The sequence below is a fragment of the Bombina bombina genome, chromosome 8, assembly GCF_027579735.1.
Source record: "Bombina bombina isolate aBomBom1 chromosome 8, aBomBom1.pri, whole genome shotgun sequence".
Lineage (NCBI taxonomy): Eukaryota > Metazoa > Chordata > Amphibia > Anura > Bombinatoridae > Bombina > Bombina bombina.
Window position 1 is genome coordinate 6790791 of NC_069506.1, and position 18648 is coordinate 6809438.

An 18648-nucleotide genomic window follows, 5' to 3' on the forward strand; every position below is an offset into this window, starting at 1 on the left:
CATATATATATATATATATATATATATATATATACATACACACACATACATATACACACACACATACGTATATTCCCACAGAATTACTTATTTAATTGTTTGTATAAATGGCAAACATTTTTCATTTAAATAAAAAGGGAAATGAAACCCCACATTTCTTCTTTTATTATTCATATTAAAATAGTATGTTCTAACAACAAATGTGCTTCATTCTCTTGGTATCCTTTATTGTAGAAGCAGCAATGCACTAGGTAGCTGTACACATCCTCAAGCCAATGACAAAAGTCACATATGTGCAGCCACCAATCAGTAGCTAGCTTCCAGCTCTGAGCCTATCTAGGTATGCTCGTCAACAAATTATTTCAAGGGATTGGGAACAAAGCAAATTAGATAGAAGTAAATTGGAACATTGTATGTTCTACATGAGAAAAAAAAAGTGTGTGTCCCTTTAACAGAATTTCTAATTAATTGGCCCTGTAAGTGATTACAAAAGGCCACTCACATGAAAGAGCTGGATACAATGCTTTTGTGATTAGACAGCGACAAATGTTGCATCTGTTTGCACAGAGATAAAAGAACAAACTAAAATGAATAATATAGTAATAAATAAATAGTATAGCAGCCATTAAACAAACGAATTACTGACCCCCCGCAGGGCACTATCCAGACTCTGTAGGGCCACAGAAAGTTTCTCTCTGTTTTGAAAACAAGTGACAATATATTGTAACTTTGGGCAAGCAAGAAAACGGCACAAAAAGCTGCCCGATTAATGCCACAAGCGTAGTGCGCACAATGCAAGTCACTGTTACCCGAAGGATTTCCTCTGCACTCAGGATAACAAGAGAAGTAAAATAATACAGCCAAGAGTATAAAAAGCCTTTTTATCAGCCAACAAAGAGGTACTGCGGTGCTTTTAATTTCCAACCGTACGTCTAACCGGCTCTGTGACAGACAAAAGAAAAATACCCTAAAAACACTTTAGTTTCATTGTGAGGCCAGAGAGCAGGGAACACGGTAATCCAGCAAGTCCTATTGCGTCTCACGCCAGCAGCGTTACTCACTTTTCTTTACGGAAAACCTGAAATCAGCAGAATGCGCAATGAGACTGAAGCCTCCTGGTGCACAGATTCCGCTAAAGGAAAATAACTTTGTTCTCTGACCTTATGGTAAAGCCACAGGTCGATGTCTTCTGTTTAAATTAGTAACTTAACAGTGACCCAAATTATGAACATAGTATAAAGCTGCTGACCCTCTTACAACTAGAGTATTGCATCTGCTACCTGCTCCTCCGCTGGGAAATGAGTGATAAAGTCTTCCTCAGAGCTAAAGACCCTCATTAACCCCTCCTCAGTGTGCATAGCCATTCCCCAGGGATTTGTACCTTCAGGACCCCTAATCTGAGCAGAAAAATGATAAAAAAATAAACCTATAAATAAATATAAACAGTAACAACTAAGCTGATGTACAGAGGCAGCAAAAACACATGCACACTCCTGTTCTTGGTGACCCCATTTTGGTTTGTGATCCAGATGCTGAAAACCTGAGGTTGAATGGGTGTCAGGTCAAAATATGCAAAGATAACTGGATGTTTTGGTCCAGGTGCCACGCGGTTTGTTAAACCTGCACGTACATAAGACTCTGCTCAGTATCATAAAATTATAGTTGTATTTATTGTATCTGTTTCCTGGGAAACCATTTAGTTCCTTATGTGACATTAAAAATCATTTTTAGCACCTGATCTTCTATTTTTTTTTTAATCTTTTTTAGGGGAAATAGCATAATTACAAAGTATAGAATACACAATAGATCCAACAACCGAATAGTTTTTTTAATATACTAAATATGTGTTTAAAAAAAAATAAAAAAATATTTTAGTACTGCTGAAAACTCAAATAAAAAAAAAAACTACACCCACGCCAATAAAATGTTGTATTAAAGTACACTTGTGATATCTGTATTTCTGCAAACGACCATGCTGATCTATTACAAGTAGGGGGTTGTTCACAAAGCCATTTCTAGACCTATATATTTTTATTATCTTGGGACACATATTACAGTCCTTTGAATTAATTTAAAACTACAAAACCAAAACATTTTATATTTATGTCAGCTAACAAGCCAACCAGAAATAGGTTTTTACTTTTATGGAATACTTGTTCAATGGAATGAGATATTTTCAGGTCACTAATTCTGAAGTTGCAAACATTCAAGAAACCCAGAGCGATAATGAATAATAACAGATTACAGCACTGGTCGACCAGCATTTGTAAGACTTGGTACCAAGTCAGGAAACAGAGATTACGGCTGCACAGTGCTGAGCAACCTGTTGGCGCAAATAAATACAAGAAAACCAGCTGCTACTGAAAAGTGCAAGATACATGGTAAATGATCTGTGTATATGTTGTATGTGTGTATGTGTATATCTCTTATACACAGATCATTTACCATGTATCTTGCACGTACACATACACACACATACTAATATATATATATATATATATATATATATATATATATATATATATATATATATATATATACACACACACATACATATATACATATATACACACACACTATATATATATATATATATATATATATATATATATATACATACACACACACACACACACACACACACTATATATATATATATATATATATATATATATATATATATATATATATATATATATATATATATATATATATATATATATATATATATATATATATAAACACACACACTATATATATATATATATATATATATATATATATATATATATATATATATATATATATATATATATACACACACATACATATATACATATATACACACACACTATATATATATATATATATATATACATACACACACTATATATATATATATATATATATATATATATATATATATATATATATATATATAAACACACACACTATATATATATATATATATATATATATATATATATATATATATATATATATATATATATATATATATATATATATATATATATATATATATATATATACACACACACATACATATATACATATATACACACACACTATATATATATATATATATATATATACATACACACACACACACACTATATATATATATATATATATATATATATATATATATATATATATAAACACACACACTATATATATATATATATATATATATATATATATATATAAACACACACACTATATATATATATATATATATATATATATATATATATATATATATATATATATATATATATATATATATATATATATATATACACACACATACATATATACATATATACACACACACTATATATATATATATATATATATATATATACATACACACACACACACACTATATATATATATATATATATATATATATATATATAAACACACACACTATATATATATATATATATATATATATATATATATATATATATATATATATATATATATATACACACACACACATATACATATATATATATATGACATGTATGCAGGTGTCACATAAACATTAATGTATGCACGTGTCCAAATACCCTTATACATTAATGCATGCACGTGTCGCATATACCCATACACATTCATGCGTCACATATACCCATATACATTAATGCATGCACGTGTCACATATACATTCATGCATCACATATACCCATATACATTCATGCGTCACATATACATTCATGCATCACATATACCCATATACATTCATGCGTCACATATACATTCATGCATCACATATACATTCATGCATCACATATACATTCATGCATCACATATACCCATATACATTCATGCGTCACATATACCCATATACATTCATGCGTCACATATACCCATATACATTCATGCGTCACATATACCCATATACATTCATGCGTCACATATACCCATATACATTAATGCATGCATGTGTCACATATACCCATATACATTAATGCATGCACGTGTCACATATACATTCATGCATCACATATACCCATATACATTCATGCATCACATATACCCATATACATTCATGCGTCATATACCCATATACATTCATGCGTCATATACCCATATACATTCATGCGTCACATATACATTAATGCATGCATGTGTCACATATACCCATATACATTAATGCATGCACGTGTCGCATATACCCATATACATTCATGCGTCACATATACCCATATACATTCATGCGTCACATATACCCATATACATTCATGCATGCACGTGTCACATATACATTAATGCATGGACGTGTCGCATATACATTAGTGAATGGACGTGTCACATATACATTAATGCATGCACGTGTCACAAACATTAATGCATGCACGTGTCACAAACATTAATGCATGCACGTGTCACAAACATTAATGCATGCACATGTCACATATACATTACATGTATGCATGCAGATGACACATATAACATATACATTGCATACACACATTATAAGGGTATACACTCTGCGACACAATCCTCAGAACCTTTACCCCTTGGGTCCAGCCTACGGCCAGTTTACAATATTGCATGCACGTGTCACATATAACATACATTAATGCATGCACGTCACGTGTCACATATACCCATATGCATTAATGCATGCACGTGTCATATATACCCAAATGTATTAATGCATGTGTCACATATACCCATGTACATGAATGCATGCACGTGTCACATATACATAATGCATGCCCGTAACATATACATTACATGCATGCATGCATGCATGCACGTGTCACATATACCCATATACACTAATGCATGCACGTGTCACATATACCCATATACACTAATGCATGCACGTGTCACATATACCCATATACATGAATGCATGTGTCATACATAATGCATGCACGTTACATATACATTACATACACACATTATAAGGGTATACGCTCTGCGACACAATGCTCAGAACCGTTACCCCTTGGGTCCAGCCTTCGGACAGTTTACATTAAGAACTTAATACAGAGACATTTAGTATCATGATGGAAAACATTAGCCAACCTTTACTACATGGCTCTCAGAGAGGGGCAAGACTATTAAATGCCCTTCTTGCCTAGAAGTTTGCTTTTATACTCAGTTATATACACATATATATTAGCATTTGTTCATATATCTACTCAAACAATGAAAATGTTTGTTGTTACCTATTGGAAACATTTCCTTCAGAAACACAGGCTTCATTATTACATATCATAAACATATTATTCTTAATATTATTATAATAATAATAATAATAATAATAATAATAATAATAATATCTACAAAATAACCAAAAAAATATGCATTGTCAATGTCATGATAATGTCGAGTTGAAACAGTTACATTGATAACCTTCTCAGAGTTTGTAAAATGAATTCAGTATTGAAATAAGATAAACTACGCTCTATCTCCACAAATCAACAACATTTAATATTAACACGGAAGTTTATCACATTTAGCTCCAAAGCAGAACAAGGTCTACAGAAAGAACAAGGAAAATTCTTTTTGGTACTTTAAACATTCAGAAACATACATTGAGATAAGGAATTGGTACATTTAAACAGACAACGGATTTCTGATTGCAGTGTATACTGACCACGATCACATTTATCCTGCACATGTGATAAACACAACACAAGGAGATGTATATGATCAGGGGTTTATACCCAAATAATTGTATTGTTGTACGTCACATAGCATTACACAGATCTGATAACCAACAACACAGAAAGTAAATACCTATCAGATGCCTAAACCATAGGAAGACAGAGCACATTACTAGTTTTGGGTTTGGTGATTATTATATCACATCCAGTTGTGAATCTTTTCTTCCTGACACTACTGAAGCACAGACACAAGTGACCGCAAATAGCAACAGGAATGTGATGATTAACAGATATATGTGACATAGCTTAAACCCCCAGTAGACAAGTGTTGTGTTACCACCTAAGAGGGGCAGATGGTAACCCTGATGTGACTCCTACCTACGGCATTCAGGCACCACAGGAGTAAGGTGATCATAAAAACTTCCATTGCAGTCAGTGGTATCACTGTGTCAAGCATAGACATCTGGGTCTGCCATAAGATTCCATGTGACAGCAGCTTTTGTTGTGTTACAACACCACAAGAGATGGGACAACAGACTCTTATGACAAACAAGTGCGCACTGCCAGTATTGCAGAATCTCATATACCCAGTAGCAAGCTAAACGGCATAGGTGACCAACATATTCATATGGTATTGTAGCATCAGATAACCTATTATTCTACTGGAATATAAATCAGGAGTTAGTGACCTTACTTTATGCTCAGTACCAGATCAGATCCAGGTCTCTAGTTGTGAGGTGACAATGACGCTGAGCAGGGATCTTGCACACAATCACACTGCAGGAACTGGGTGACATCTATAATGTTACAATGTGGTACTAGCCAGGTGATAGCAACCAGATTGTTGTGGTTACAATGAGGCACTGCAGGATCTGGGTGACCTTATGATCAGGAGATAGGTATCCAGCACTAATGCTCTGCAGGGAACATGTGAGTTTAGCTTTATGCCAATAGGGCAGGTTTGGTGTCTGACATGTACTGTTACAAGTAGTAATAATGACAAAAGTGACAATCCTGGAATTATGTATCCAGCATGTAAAATATTATGTTGGTGGTCTACAAATAACTAATGATAATGTCCAATAAGGACCTGAAAAAGATGGTTGACCTCAATGTTATAGTTATGGGCCTGAGTGGGAGTTAATGGTCTGGCATATATTGTTTCACTGCAGGAGTAAGTGAAATTAGGAAACATCAGAAGATGGGCACCTATAGCACATAACATTATTACCCTAAGGCACTGCAGCTGTTGGGTGACAGATACATGGGTACCTATAGCACATTTTATTACAAAGCAGGAGTTGGGTGACATTAGATAAATGGGTACCTACTAGCACATATTATTACACAGCAGGAGTTGGGTGACATTAGGCACATGGGCACCTATAGCAATATTTATTACACAGTATGAGTTGGGTGACATTAGGCACATGGGCACATATAGCATATATTACACAGTAGGAGTTGGGTGACATTAGGCACATGGGCACCTATAGCACATATTATTACATAGTAAGAGTTGGGTGACATTAGGTACATGGGCACCAATAGCACATAACATTATTACATAGTATGAGTTGGGTGACATTAGGCACCTATAGAAGTAGGAGTTGGGTGACATTAGGCCCATGGACACCTATAGCACATATTACACAGTAGGAGTTGTGTGACATTAAGAACATGGGCACCTATAGCATATAACATTATTACACAGTAGGAGCTGGGTGGCGTTAGGCACATGGGCACCTATAGCACATATTACACAGAAGATGGGTGACATTAGACACATGGGCACCTATAGCAGTAGGAGTTGGTCGACAGGCACATGGGAACTTATAACAGGGGTTCGGTGACATTAGGCACCTATAGCAGTAGAAACTGGGTGGCATTAGGCATATGGGTACCAGTATATAGCACATATTACTACACAGTAGGAGTTGGGTGACATTAGGCACCTATAGCAGTAGGAGTTGGTCGACAGGCACATGGGCACCTATAACAGGGGTTTGGTGACATTAGACACCTATAGCAGTAGAAACTGGGTGGCATTAGGCATATGGGTAACAGTATATAGCACATATTACTACACAGTAGGAGTTGGGTGACATTAGGCACCTATAGCAGTAGCAGCTGGGTGGCATTGGGCACATGGGGGTACCTATATAGCACATATTAGTAAACAGTAGGAGCTGGGTGGAATTAAGCACATTGTTACCTATATAACACATTATTACACAGTAAAAGCTGGTGGCATTAAGCACCTATATACACAGTAAGGGCTGGTGGCATTAAGCACATGGGCACCTATAGCACATATTACACAGAAGATGGGTGACATTAGACACATGGGCACCTATAGCAGTAGGAGTTTGTCGACAGGCACATAGGAACCTATAACAGGGGTTCGGTGACATTAGGCACCTATAGCAGTAGAAACTGAGTGGCATTAGGCATATGGGTACCAGTATATAGCACATATTACTACACAGTAGGAGTTGGGTGACATTAGGCACCTATAGCAGTAGGAGTTGGTCGACAGGCACATGGGCACCTATAACAGGGGTTTGGTGACATTAGACACCTATAGCAGTAGAAACTGGGTGGCATTAGGCATATGGGTAACAGTATATAGCACATATTACTACACAGTAGGAGTTGGGTGACATTAGGCACATGGGCACCTATAGCAGTAGCAGCTGGGTGGCATTGCGCACATGGGGGTACCTATATAGCACATATTAGTACACAGTAGGAGCTGGGTGGAATTAAGCACATTGTTACCTATATAACACATTATTACACAGTAAAAGCTGGTGGCATTAAGCACCTATATACACAGTAAGGGCTGGTGGCATTAAGCACATGGGGTACCTATATCAGTAGGAGCTGGGTGGCATTAGACACATGGGGGTACCTATATCAGTAGGAGCTGGGTGGCATTAGGCACATGGGGGTACCTATATCAGTAGGAGCTGGGTGGCATTAGACACATGGGGGTACCTATATCAGTAGGAGCTGGGTGGCATTAGGCACATGGGGTACCTATATCAGTAGGAGCTGGGTGGCATTAGACACATGGGGGTACCTATATCAGTAGGAGCTGGGTGGCATTAGACACATGGGGGTACCTATATCAGTAGGAGCTGGGTGGCATTAGACACATGGGGGTACCTATATAACACATATTACACAGTACGAGCTGGTGGCATTAAGCACCCATATACACAGTAAGGGCTGGTGGCATTAAGCACATGGATACCTATATCAGTAGGAGCTGGGTGGCATTAGACACATGGGGGTACCTATATAACACATATTACACAGTAAGAGCTGGTGGCATTAAGCACCTATATACACAGTAAGGGCTGGTGGCATTAAGCACATGGATACCTATATCAGTAGGAGCTGGGTGGCATTAGACACATGGGGGTACCTATATCAGTAGGAGCTGGGTGGCATTAGACACATGGGGGTACCTATATCAGTAGGAGCTGGGTGGCATTAGACACATGGGGGTACCTATATCAGTAGGAGCTGGGTGGCATTAGACACATGGGGGTACCTATATCAGTAGGAGCTGGGTGGCATTAGACACATGGGGTACCTATATCAGTAGGAGCTGGGTGGCATTAGACACATGGGGGTACCTATATCAGTAGGAGCTGGGTGGCATTAGACACATGGGGGTACCTATATCAGTAGGAGCTGGGTGGCATTAGACACATGGGGGTACCTATATCAGTAGGAGCTGGGTGGCATTAGACACATGGGGGTACCTATATCAGTAGGAGCTGGGTGGCATTAGACACATGGGGGTACCTATATCAGTAGGAGCTGGGTGGCATTAGACACATGGGGTACCTATATCAGTAGGAGCTGGGTGGCATTAGACACATGGGGGTACCTATATCAGTAGGAGCTGGGTGGCATTAGACACATGGGGGTACCTATATCAGTAGGAGCTGGGTGGCATTAGACACATGGGGGTACCTATATCAGTAGGAGCTGGGTGGCATTAGACACATGGGGTACCTATATCAGTAGGAGCTGGGTGGCATTAGACACATGGGGGTACCTATATCAGTAGGAGCTGGGTGGCATTAGACACATGGGGTACCTATATCAGTAGGAGCTGGGTGGCATTAGACACATGGGGGTACCTATATCAGTAGGAGCTGGGTGGCATTAGACACATGGGGTACCTATATCAGTAGGAGCTGGGTGGCATTAGGCACATGGGGGTACCTATATCAGTAGGAGCTGGGTGGCATTAGACACATGGGGGTACCTATATCAGTAGGAGCTGGGTGGCATTAGACACATGGGGGTACCTATATCAGTAGGAGCTGGGTGGCATTAGACACATGGGGTACCTATATCAGTAGGAGCTGGGTGGCATTAGGCACATGGGGGTACCTATATCAGTAGGAGCTGGGTGGCATTAGACACATGGGGGTACCTATATCAGTAGGAGCTGGGTGGCATTAGACACATGGGGGTACCTATATCAGTAGGAGCTGGGTGGCATTAGACACATGGGGGTACCTATATCAGTAGGAGCTGGGTGGCATTAGACACATGGGGTACCTATATCAGTAGGAGCTGGGTGGCATTAGACACATGGGGGTACCTATATCAGTAGGAGCTGGGTGGCATTAGACACATGGGGTACCTATATCAGTAGGAGCTGGGTGGCATTAGACACATGGGGGTACCTATATCAGTAGGAGCTGGGTGGCATTAGACACATGGGGTACCTATATCAGTAGGAGCTGGGTGGCATTAGACACATGGGGGTACCTATATCAGTAGGAGCTGGGTGGCATTAGACACATGGGGGTACCTATATCAGTAGGAGCTGGGTGGCATTAGACACATGGGGGTACCTATATCAGTAGGAGCTGGGTGGCATTAGACACATGGGGGTACCTATATCAGTAGGAGCTGGGTGGCATTAGACACATGGGGGTACCTATATAACACATATTACACAGTAAGAGCTGGGTGACCATTGCCCCAGCACAAGTTACCAGGGGACTTACCTCGGTTTTGGTGATCCGGTGCCGTGCCAGCTTCACCACAGCGAAGTTCCCTTTGCCTAAAGTGCGCTCTATGTCATAAAATCCCACCCGGACAGGACCCCGCTGCACATGCCTCTGACAGTCCGCCATGACCATGCTGGGACCCAGGACCGTGGCACCAACTGGCACAGCAGGAGGGCAGGCGCCGCCAGTCACAGGTCCGCAGCCAGTGCCCGGGTGCCCACAGCGAGTCCTGAGTTGGTTCCTCGGGGCAGCAGCGGAGCCTCATACATAGTGACCCGAGGAGCGAGGCTGATACATAAAAAGTCACAGAGAGCGTGCCCGAGCAGCCAGCAGCCGTGTGCCCAGCTCACAACCAAGGCTCCCGCACCAGCAGCGGCGGCTTCTCACGGCTGACGTCCATTGACGTCAGAGTTACAGGAGGCCTAGGGGGCGGAGCTTCAGTCGCCTTTTTTTGTTGCTGGTCGCTTGCCAGAGAGGTTACCCCTGGCAACGGCAGCCAGCAATGACGTCAGCACAGGCTGTCACTCAGCTGCAGCAAGGTTCATAGTGAAACTAAAGTCTCTGTGTTATGTGTAGTTATATGTGTGTTATATGTGTGTACTTGTGTGTTATATATGTGTGTTATATGTGTGTGTTATATGTGTGTACTTGTGTGTTATATATGTGTGTTATATGTGTGTACTTGTGTGTTATATATGTGTGTTATATATGTGTGTACTTGTGTGTTATATATGTGTGTTATATGTGTGTACTTGTGTGTTATATATGTGTGTTATATATGTGTGTACTTGTGTGTTATATATGTGTGTTATATGTGTGTACTTGTGTGTTATATATGTGTGTTATATATGTGTGTACTTGTGTGTTATATATGTGTGTTATATGTGTGTACTTGTGTGTTATATATGTGTGTTATATATGTGTGTACTTGTGTGTTATATATGTGTGTTATATATGTGTGTACTTGTGTGTTATATATGTGTGTTATATGTGTGTACTTGTGTGTTATATATGTGTGTTATATATGTGTGTACTTGTGTGTTATATATGTGTGTTATATGTGTGTGTTATATATGTGTGTACTTGTGTGTTATATATGTGTGTTATATGTGTGTTATATATGTGTGTTATATATGTGTGTTATATATGTGTGTGTTATATATGTGTGTTATATGTGTGTGTTATATATGTGTGTACTTGTGTGTTATATATGTGTGTTATATGTGTGTTATATATGTGTGTTATATATGTGTGTTATATATGTGTGTTATATATGTGTGTACTTGTGTGTTATATATGTGTGTTATATATGTGTGTACTTGTGTGTTATATATGTGTGTTATATGTGTGTACTTGTGTGTTATATATGTGTGTTATATATGTGTGTACTTGTGTGTTATATATGTGTGTTATATGTGTGTGTTATATATGTGTGTACTTGTGTGTTATATATGTGTGTTATATGTGTGTTATATATGTGTGTTATATATGTGTGTTATATATGTGTGTACTTGTGTGTTATATATGTGTGTTATATGTGTGTACTTGTGTGTTATATATGTGTGTTATATATGTGTGTTATATATGTGTGTACTTGTGTGTTATATATGTGTGTGTTATATGTGTGTTATATATGTGTGTTATATATGTGTGTTATATATGTGTGTTATATATGTGTGTTATATATGTGTGTTATATATGTGTGTTATATATGTGTGTACTTGTGTGTTATATATGTGTGTTATATGTGTGTTATATATGTGTGTTATATATGTGTGTTATATATGTGTGTTATATATGTGTGTACTTGTGTGTTATATATGTGTGTTATATGTGTGTACTTGTGTGTTATATATGTGTGTTATATATGTGTGTTATATATGTGTGTTATATATGTGTGTACTTGTGTGTTATATATGTGTGTTATATATGTGTGTTATATATGTGTGTTATATATGTGTGTATATATGTGTGTTATATATGTGTGTTATATGTGTGTTATATGTGTGTACTTGTGTGTTATATGTGTGTACTTGTGTGTTATATATGTGTGTTATATATGTGTGTTATATATGTGTGTTATATATGTGTGTTATATATGTGTGTTATATATGTGTGTTATATATGTGTGTTATATGTGTGTACTTGTGTGTTATATATGTGTGTTATATATGTGTGTTATATATGTGTGTTATATATGTGTGTACTTGTGTGTTATATATGTGTGTTATATGTGTGTACTTGTGTGTTATATATGTGTGTTATATATGTGTGTACTTGTGTGTTATATATGTGTGTACTTGTGTGTTATATATGTGTGTTATATGTGTGTACTTGTGTGTTATATATGTGTGTATATGTGTGTTATATATGTGTGTTATATATGTGGTGTACTATGTGTGTATCTATGTGTGTTATATATGTGTGTATATAATGTGTGTACTTGTGTGTTATATATGTGTGTATACTATGTGTGTATATTGTGTGTTTTATATGTGTGTACTTGTGTGTTATATATGTGTGTTATATGTGTGTACTTGTGTGTTATATATGTGTGTTATATATGTGTGTACTTGTGTGTTATATATGTGTGTTACTATGTGTGTACTATGTGTGTTATATATGTGTGTACTTGTGTGTTATATATGTGTGTTTATATGTGTGTACTTGTGTGTTATATATGTGTGTTATATGTGTGTTACTATTGTGTGTTATATATGTGTGTACTTGTGTGTTATATATGTGTGTTATATATGTGTGTACTTGTGTGTTATATATGTGTGTTATATGTGTGTACTTGTGTGTTATATATGTGTGTTATATATGTGTGTACTTGTGTGTTATATATGTGTGTTATATATGTGTGTTATATATGTGTGTTATATTTGTGTACTTGTGTGTTATATATGTGTTGTTATATATGTGTGTACTTGTGTGTTATATATGTGTGTACTTGTGTGTTATATATGTGTGTTATATATGTGTGTACTTGTGTGTTATATATGTGTGTACTTGTGTGTTATATATGTGTGTTATATATGTGTGTTATATGTGTGTACTTGTGTGTTATATATGTGTGTACTTGTGTGTTATATATGTGTGTTATATATGTGTGTTATATGTGTGTACTTGTGTGTTATATATGTGTGTTATATATGTGTGTACTTGTGTGTTATATATGTGTGTTATATATGTGTGTACTTGTGTGTTATATATGTGTGTTATATGTGTGTTATATATGTGTGTTATATATGTGTGTTATATATGTGTGTACTTGTGTGTTATATATGTGTGTTATATGTGTGTACTTGTGTGTTATATATGTGTGTTATATATGTGTGTACTTGTGTGTTATATATGTGTGTTATATATGTGTGTACTTGTGTGTTATATATGTGTGTACTTGTGTGTTATATATGTGTGTACTTGTGTGTTATATATGTGTGTTATATGTGTGTACTTGTGTGTTATATATGTGTGTTATATGTGTGTACTTGTGTGTTATATATGTGTGTTATATATGTGTGTACTTGTGTGTTATATATGTGTGTTATATGTGTGTACTTGTGTGTTATATATGTGTGTACTTGTGTGTTATATATGTGTGTTATATATGTGTGTACTTGTGTGTTATATATGTGTGTACTTGTGTGTTATATATGTGTGTTATATGTGTGTACTTGTGTGTTATATATGTGTGTTATATGTGTGTACTTGTGTGTTATATATGTGTGTTATATGTGTGTACTTGTGTGTTATATATGTGTGTTATATATGTGTGTACTTGTGTGTTATATATGTGTGTTATATGTGTGTACTTGTGTGTTATATATGTGTGTTATATATGTGTGTACTTGTGTGTTATATATGTGTGTTATATGTGTGTACTTGTGTGTTATATATGTGTGTACTTGTGTGTTATATATGTGTGTTATATATGTGTGTACTTGTGTGTTATATATGTGTGTTATATATGTGTGTACTTGTGTGTTATATATGTGTGTTATATATGTGTGTACTTGTGTGTTATATATGTGTGTTATATGTGTGTACTTGTGTGTTATATATGTGTGTTATATATGTGTGTACTTGTGTGTTATATATGTGTGTTATATGTGTGTACTTGTGTGTTATATATGTGTGTTATATGTGTGTACTTGTGTGTTATATATGTGTGTTATATATGTGTGTACTTGTGTGTTATATATGTGTGTTATATGTGTGTACTTGTGTGTTATATATGTGTGTTATATGTGTGTACTTGTGTGTTATATATGTGTGTTATATGTGTGTACTTGTGTGTTATATATGTGTGTTATATGTGTGTACTTGTGTGTTATATATGTGTGTACTTGTGTGTTATATATGTGTGTTATATATGTGTGTACTTGTGTGTTATATATGTGTGTTATATATGTGTGTACTTGTGTGTTATATATGTGTGTTATATATGTGTGTACTTGTGTGTTATATATGTGTGTTATATGTGTGTACTTGTGTGTTATATATGTGTGTTATATATGTGTGTACTTGTGTGTTATATATGTGTGTTATATATGTGTGTACTTGTGTGTTATATATGTGTGTACTTGTGTGTTATATATGTGTGTTATATATGTGTGTACTTGTGTGTTATATATGTGTGTTATATATGTGTGTACTTGTGTGTTATATATGTGTGTTATATATGTGTGTACTTGTGTGTTATATATGTGTGTTATATGTGTGTACTTGTGTGTTATATGTGTGTACTTGTGTGTTATATATGTGTGTTATATGTGTGTACTTGTGTGTTATATATGTGTGTTATATGTGTGTACTTGTGTGTTATATATGTGTGTTATATATGTGTGTACTTGTGTGTTATATATGTGTGTACTTGTGTGTTATATATGTGTGTTATATATGTGTGTACTTGTGTGTTATATATGTGTGTTATATATGTGTGTACTTGTGTGTTATATATGTGTGTACTTGTGTGTTATATATGTGTGTTATATGTGTGTACTTGTGTGTTATATATGTGTGTTATATGTGTGTACTTGTGTGTTATATATGTGTGTTATATGTGTGTACTTGTGTGTTATATATGTGTGTTATATGTGTGTACTTGTGTGTTATATATGTGTGTTATATATGTGTGTACTTGTGTGTTATATATGTGTGTTATATATGTGTGTACTTGTGTGTTATATATGTGTGTTATATGTGTGTACTTGTGTGTTATATGTGTGTACTTGTGTGTTATATATGTGTGTTATATGTGTGTACTTGTGTGTATATATGTGTGTTACTTGTGTGTTATATGTGTGTACTTGTGTGTTATATATGTGTGTTATATGTGTGTACTTGTGTGTTATATTTGTGTGTTATATGTGTGTACTTGTGTGTTATATATGTGTGTACTTGTGTGTTATATGTGTGTACTTGTGTGTTATATATGTGTGTTATATGTGTGTACTTGTGTGTTATATATGTGTGTTATATGTGTGTACTTGTGTTGGTGTGTTATATATTGTGTGTATATAGTGTGTACTTGTGTGTATATATGTGGTGTACTTGTGTGTTATATATGTGTGTTATATTGTGTGTACTTGTGTGTTATATGTGTGTACTTGTGTGTACTTGTGTGTTATATGTGTTGTCCCTACTTGTGTGTTATATGTGTGTACTTGTGTGTTATATATAGTGTGTTATATGTGTGTACCTTGTGTGTTATATATGTGTGTTTATATGTGTGTACTTGTGTGTTAATATGTGTGTTACTTGTGTGTTTATATGTGTGTACTTGTGTGTAATATGTGTGTACTTGTGTGGTATATGTGTGTACTTGTGTGTTATATATGTGTGTTTATATGTGTGTATTGTGTGTTATATATGTTGTGTTATATGTGTGTACTTGGTGTGTTATATGTGTGACTGTGTTGTTATATATGTGTGTTATATGTGTGTACTTGTGTGTTATATATGTGTGTTATATGTGTGTACTTGTGTGTTATATATGTGTGTACTTGTGTGTTATATATGTGTGTTATATGTGTGTACTTGTGTGTTATATATGTGTGTTATATGTGTGTACTTGTGTGTTATGTATGTGTGTTATATGTGTGTACTTGTGTGTTATATATGTGTGTTATATGTGTGTACTTGTGTGTTATATATGTGTGTACTTGTGTGTTATATATGTGTGTTATATGTGTGTACTTGTGTGTTATATGTGTGTACATGTGTGTTATATATGTGTGTTATATGTGTGTACTTGTGTGTTATATATGTGTGTACTTGTGTGTTATATATGTGTGTTATATGTGTGTACTTGTGTGTTATATATGTGTGTTATATGTGTGTACTTGTGTGTTATATATGTGTGTACTTGTGTGTTATATATGTGTGTTATATGTGTGTACTTGTGTGTTATATATGTGTGTTATATGTGTGTACTTGTGTGTTATATATGTGTGTTATATATGTGTGTACTTGTGTGTTATATATGTGTGTTATATGTGTGTACTTGTGTGTTATATGTGTGTACTTGTGTGTTATATATGTGTGTTATATGTGTGTACTTGTGTGTTATATATGTATGTTATATGTGTGTACTTGTGTGTTATATATGTGTGTTATATATGTGTGTTATATGTGTGTACTTGTGTGTTATATATGTATGTTATATATGTATGTTATATGTGTGTACTTGTGTGTTATATATGTGTGTACTTGTGTGTTATATATGTGTGTTATATATGTGTGTACTTGTGTGTTATATATGTGTGTTATATGTGTGTACTTGTGTGTTATATATGTGTGTTATATGTGTGTACTTGTGTGTTATATATGTGTGTTATATGTGTGTACTTGTGTGTTATATATGTGTGTACTTGTGTGTTATATATGTGTGTTATATGTGTGTACTTGTGTGTTATATATGTGTGTTATATGTGTGTACTTGTGTGTTATATATGTGTGTTATATGTGTGTACTTGTGTGTTATATATGTGTGTACTTGTGTGTTATATATGTGTGTTATATGTGTGTACTTGTGTGTTATATATGTGTGTTATATGTGTGTACTTGTGTGTTATATATGTGTGTACTTGTGTGTTATATATGTGTGTTATATGTGTGTACTTGTGTGTTATATGTGTGTACTTGTGTGTTATATATGTGTGTTATATGTGTGTACTTGTGTGTTATATATGTATGTTATATGTGTGTACTTGTGTGTTATATATGTGTGTTATATATGTGTGTTATATGTGTGTACTTGTGTGTTATATATGTGTGTTATATGTGTGTACTTGTGTGTTATATGTGTGTACTTGTGTGTTATATATGTGTGTTATATGTGTGTACTTGTGTGTCATATATGTGTGTTATATGTGTGTACTTGTGTGTTATATATGTGTGTTATATGTGTGTACTTGTGTGTTATATATGTGTGTTATATGTGTGTACTTGTGTGTTATATATGTGTGTTATATGTGTGTACTTGTGTGTTATATATGTGTGTTATATATGTGTGTACTTGTGTGTTATATATGTGTGTTATATATGTGTGTACTTGTGTGTTATATATGTGTGTTATATGTGTGTACTTGTGTGTTATATATGTGTGTTATATGTGTGTACTTGTGTGTTATATATGTGTGTTATATGTGTGTACTTGTGTGTTATATGTGTGTACTTGTGTGTTATATATGTGTGTTATATATGTGTGTACTTGTGTGTTATATATGTGTGTTATATGTGTGTACTTGTGTGTTATATGTGTGTACTTGTGTGTTATATATGTATGTTATATGTGTGTACTTGTGTGTTATATGTGTGTACTTGTGTGTACTTGTGTGTTATATGTGTGTACTTGTGTGTTATATGTGTGTACTTGTGTGTTATATATGTGTGTTATATGTGTGTACTTGTGTGTTATATATGTGTGTTATATGTGTGTACTT

General features: G+C 35.1%; 1 protein-coding gene across 1 annotated transcript in view; it reads right to left on the reverse strand.

Annotated features, from left to right (window-relative positions):
- The window catches only part of SIK2 (salt inducible kinase 2), a gene marked incomplete in the record, with an annotated part of 278722 nt that extends 267631 nt beyond the window's left edge, over nucleotides 1–11091 (reverse strand). The window contains 1 exon segment of the mRNA XM_053690110.1: nucleotides 10694–11091. Within this exon segment, the coding sequence (XP_053546085.1) occupies nucleotides 10694–10828 (135 nt within the window).
- Nucleotides 11092–18648: the final 7557 nt, after the last annotated feature.